General features: G+C 36.3%; 1 protein-coding gene across 1 annotated transcript in view; it reads left to right on the top strand.

The window, feature by feature from the left end:
• The window catches only part of LOC147182015 (annexin A13-like), an 8,579-nt gene extending 6,042 nt beyond the window's left edge, over nt 1-2,537 (top strand). Inside the window, exons 8-11 of the mRNA XM_086098416.1 lie at nt 469-570; nt 660-735; nt 1,644-1,756; nt 1,916-2,537. Coding sequence (XP_085954542.1) covers nt 469-570; nt 660-735; nt 1,644-1,756; nt 1,916-2,035 — 411 coding nt within the window. The 3' untranslated portion in view covers nt 2,036-2,537. The remainder of the gene's footprint in view (nt 1-468; nt 571-659; nt 736-1,643; nt 1,757-1,915) is intronic.
• The last annotated feature ends 2,020 nt before the right edge of the window (nt 2,538-4,557 follow it).

The following is a 4,557-nucleotide window of genomic DNA, read 5'->3' as shown; positions in this document are numbered from 1 at the left end:
TTTTTATTATTACATGTTTGGAATGCAACTGTATGCATACATCCCAAAAACGTTAAAAAAAAATGTTGATCACTGTTTTCCAAAATAAAAGCAAATGATTGCAAATGTGCACATTATGAGATTTAGATAATTTAAAATTAAACATGATATTCAAACAATTAATGGAGTATCAAAAATAATTATAAATGAATTTGACAATTGACTAGTTGGCGAGTAATCAAATAATCATTGCACCACTACATCGAATCGTAATCTTACTGAATCGAACCAAACTAAATCGTTGCATTTTAAAATTGAGCAATCTTATAAAATAAGTTATCAATTGATTATAATGTGTTCATGAAAAAAACAAAAAAATTTAAGCATAGAAAACCCTTTATTTTAAGCTGTACCAACTAACGCCATGAATCATTTTTTAGAGTGTAACGAATAGCTTCCTGCTCTCATTTGTTTGTAACCACCCACCAGGCAGGCGAAGGCATGTTTGGCACGGATGAGTCCACCTTCAGCTACATCCTCACACACAGGAACTACATGCAGCTTCAGGCCACGTTTAAAGCCTATGAGAAAGTAAGTAGTGAACACACACATTCTGGAGCAGGGTTTGATTTTATGTCAATGCTATGTCAGTAAAATGTCACATTTTTGTCGATTTCAAGTTATCAGGGACAGATATTTTGGACACGATTGACTCTGAGGCTCGAGGAACTCTTAAGGACTGCTACATCATTCTAGGTATGTAAGTATTGATCAGTGTTGAGCTTGTTACCCTAAAAAAAGTAATTAGTTATAATTACAAATGACTTATTATAAAAATGTAATTCAGTTGGCAACAGAGTTACTGTTTTCAAAAAGTAATATGTTACTCAACAAAGTAAGTAAAGTAATTATGTTATTTTTCTGTTGTCTGTCGCAGACAGTGCACGCAGGCGCACACATGCTGACGGTTCATCTGCTCTCCGTAACTGGGAAGCCATTGTTTCCCACGCCGTCCAGTCACATGGTTACATAAAAGAAAAAAAATCACATTGTTTGTTCAGACAAAAATAAAGTTTGAGCATTAAGACAACAACAACATAAGCCTAGCTTCTGTACTACAGGAGATTACTGGAGAACAAAACTAACAGATTTGCATTTCCTGGCTAACAGCCAATCAGAGAGCAATTGTCACCAACATCAATTTCCCAAAAAGCAAAATGACATAAAAATCTACTTAACCATTTTAATCACTGCTTTTTCTTAAGTTTGTTCCCGTCTGCACCATGAATGTGTTGAGCAAGATTGCGTACACTTACACGTAACGAAACCATCAACTGTGGACGGCACAACAAACAATGACCTCCCAGCCATCTTACTTACTTTTCATGATGTGAAGGCAATATGTTTGATAGTCTTATTTCTTTAAAGTAACCGTCACACAATGTGACGCAATGCGTCTGGTGATATCACAGCATGTTTATTGCATAACGTGGTGCGTTAGGATCACGGAGTTCCAAAGATCAATTCCATTAGCAACGTAATGATGCATTATCACGACCCGGCGTGCAACTTTGTGAACATAATCATATAAAACATCTGATCGCTATCTGTTAAGTATAAAATATGACAATGGTGACACAGAATCATATGTGTGTGTTTTATAGTTGAGTGCGCCAAGAACCCTGAGCTATACTTCGCACGGCGCCTTAATGCTGCTATGAAGGGACTCGGCACCGATGAGGACACACTCATCAGCATCATTGTGGGTCGCTCAGAGGTTTGTGCGTTTCTTTGAGCATAATATTGGGAAACCACAGTTGAATGTTTATTATGCGGTTAAGTCGAGTAGCGTTCATGCTTCTGGACATCGTAATGTACACTAGTAGTACGACTTCTACTTTTGCTTCTGTGTGTTGACGGCACAATTATCTGCCAGATCGACCTGGAGACGGTGAAGGACAGGTACCGGGAAAAGTATGATGTCACCTTAAAAGATGCCCTGGATGGCGAGTGTAGCGGAGACTTCAAACGTCTCCTTCTGGAGATCTTGCACTGAAACACTTTTCTTGCTCTTACTGGCCTTATTTAACGCAAACATGTATCTTCCTCTCTACCTCCTCTGCTATTCCTGTCTGTCATCCCGTGTATCTTATTTGCAGTCAGCATTTGAAACACATTACACTGTTTCACTGTCTGTGTAAAAAGATAATTTATTTAATTTGAATTTTTGGTGCAATTTGCCTCAAAGATGTTTTTCATAGGTATGCAAATGGTGGTTAAAACAAGTGACGACAGGGCGGTTAACAGTAACTTCACTTCAGCTGTTTAGGTGCACGGTGTGTTTTACAATTTTCATATAGTTATTCACTTTATAATTTAAGGCACTAACAAATGGAGAATGTGTGCTTTTAGGATGGCTAGACACTGTCGGTAACACTGAACAAGACTCGAAGAATGTCCTCACTGATGTCTATGTATGCAATTGTATGTTATTTAAATTTATAATGATAGTGGCTACTGTAATAGACTGTTGCATTGTCATAAACTAAATGAACTTACTGGTTTGTTTTTGTGTATTCTCTTGACATGGAAAGCGTTACAGAGAAACAAGGAAATAAAACACAACTAAATATTAAAGTTTTCTTTGCACCCTATAGATGTCAGATGGCAGTGCTGTTAAAATGGATCACAGTATTTTTTTTTTCCTTTTATAAAAGTACACAATATGAAAACAGATTCTTTATACATAACTCCAATTCACACTTTTCATGTTTGGAAGATAAATAAATCGTATTCTTTTGTCTGCCTCTTCAGCACAATCTTCATGGTGGTCTATCATAGCCCTAATAATTCTACCACTTGGATGACAAAAAACAACCCTTTGTATTAGCACAAAACAAATATAAACATTAAGTCTGAAGTGCATATTTAGTCTTAGTGGTCCCATATATGTTTTTAATGGAAAGTTTTTAGTTGAACTCCCCAAGGCCTAAACATATTCTGTATACAGAATAAGTCTACTTTTTCATTGTAAGCTCCATCAGTATGTAGTGAAACATCATTGCTTTGATCGGGGGATGTCGTTAATATTTGTGGGCAACTGTGGGCATGTGAAGCCCTTTGACACTCTTTTGTGATTAAGGGACGTATAAATAAACTTGACTTGATCATTGGCAAAAAACATTAACTTAGTTTTTATATAACTTTTCAACAAGCCAAGATTCATTATGTTGAAATAGCTACTATTTGAACCTTGAACTGCAAGCATCTTTGAAGGTCCCTTTTTTTTCGAGGAGGGTGTTTGATATGTAATGATTGCTATGAAAGACCCTCATTTGAAAGTAAATTCAACATGGCGGACTTCTTGTTGATTAATGTAGCAGTTTAACACAAATATATCCCAACCCCATGTTGTCGATAGCTCACTCAGTATCAGGGGTTACGGTCATGCTGGTAACACTGTTAGCTAATGCTAATCAATGCTAATACTGTAGCTTTGCTTACCTTTTCACGTTGACTTGATAGAGCCATGGCAATGTTGTTATTTTACTCTGGAAGTACACAAGCCTAGTTTATCCTGTCATTGGCTGAGAAACTGTTTAGCGTTTGTTGGTGTGGTTGTTGTGAAATTAGCACCACTGTGGGATGGAAGTGTAGAACGGCTCAATCACAAACACATTTTCAGAAATAGGCATACAACGGCACAGCAGCTCATTTTTACTCTTCATGGGTGGGCAGACAGTCAAGACACCCAACTATTAGACCCAACTATTTGTATACAAACTAGGGGTGTCAAAATTTGTGTGTTAATTTTGAGTTCATTTAAAGTTCCTTAAACGGCAATACATTTTTTTACGTGCGATTAATGACCGCCCCTGTACGGGGGAATTCCAGTCGCAATGCAGCAGACACGTCCATGTCAAATTTTAGCAGTAATACATTTAATTATAATGCATATATTTGTGGAGACTCGGCTCAAGTTGTATTTTATCGATTTAAACATGTGCAACAAGTTACTTCATGTTAGAGATTACATCGCTCTTAATAAGAAAAGAATAATGCACTGAGCTGAAAAAATGACCTCAACACAAATCAATATCACAGTCTTTTTTTTATAGTATAGTACATCTTTTTAATTTTAACTCAATTTGATGAATTATTATGAAATGACTGTATCAGTGACTAGAACATCCAGCCATATTTCTAACACTTTTCCCCCACTTTTATGTTAACAAGAGTATGAAAACTTATTATATGTTATTGTACATTTAGAACAGATATAAAAATTGCAATTAATCTTGAGTTAACAATTGAAGTCATGCGATTAATTACGATCACCTGACACCTCTAATACAAACATTAAAAAGTCAGTTTTCCATAATATGTCCCCTGCAAAATTGTGATGGTACAGTTGCAAAAACTGGCCACACAATGGCATCATATATAAATCATGTCAAGTTTGACCATTTCATCCTCTGAAAACATCCTCTGCCAAACATTTATTTGAATGTTTCTTCCCCATTTTCAAGTTTCCAATATGCCTTTTCGCTTTTGGGATGTGACATCAGATTAGGGGCA

Source organism: Leptonotus elevatus, chromosome 1 (assembly GCF_054856555.1).
Source record: "Leptonotus elevatus isolate MCC_2025b chromosome 1, RoL_Lele_1.0, whole genome shotgun sequence".
NCBI classification, from domain to species: domain Eukaryota; kingdom Metazoa; phylum Chordata; class Actinopteri; order Syngnathiformes; family Syngnathidae; genus Leptonotus; species Leptonotus elevatus.
Note: the sequence above shows the minus strand (reverse complement) of the source record. Positions and strands in the feature narration are given on the sequence as shown.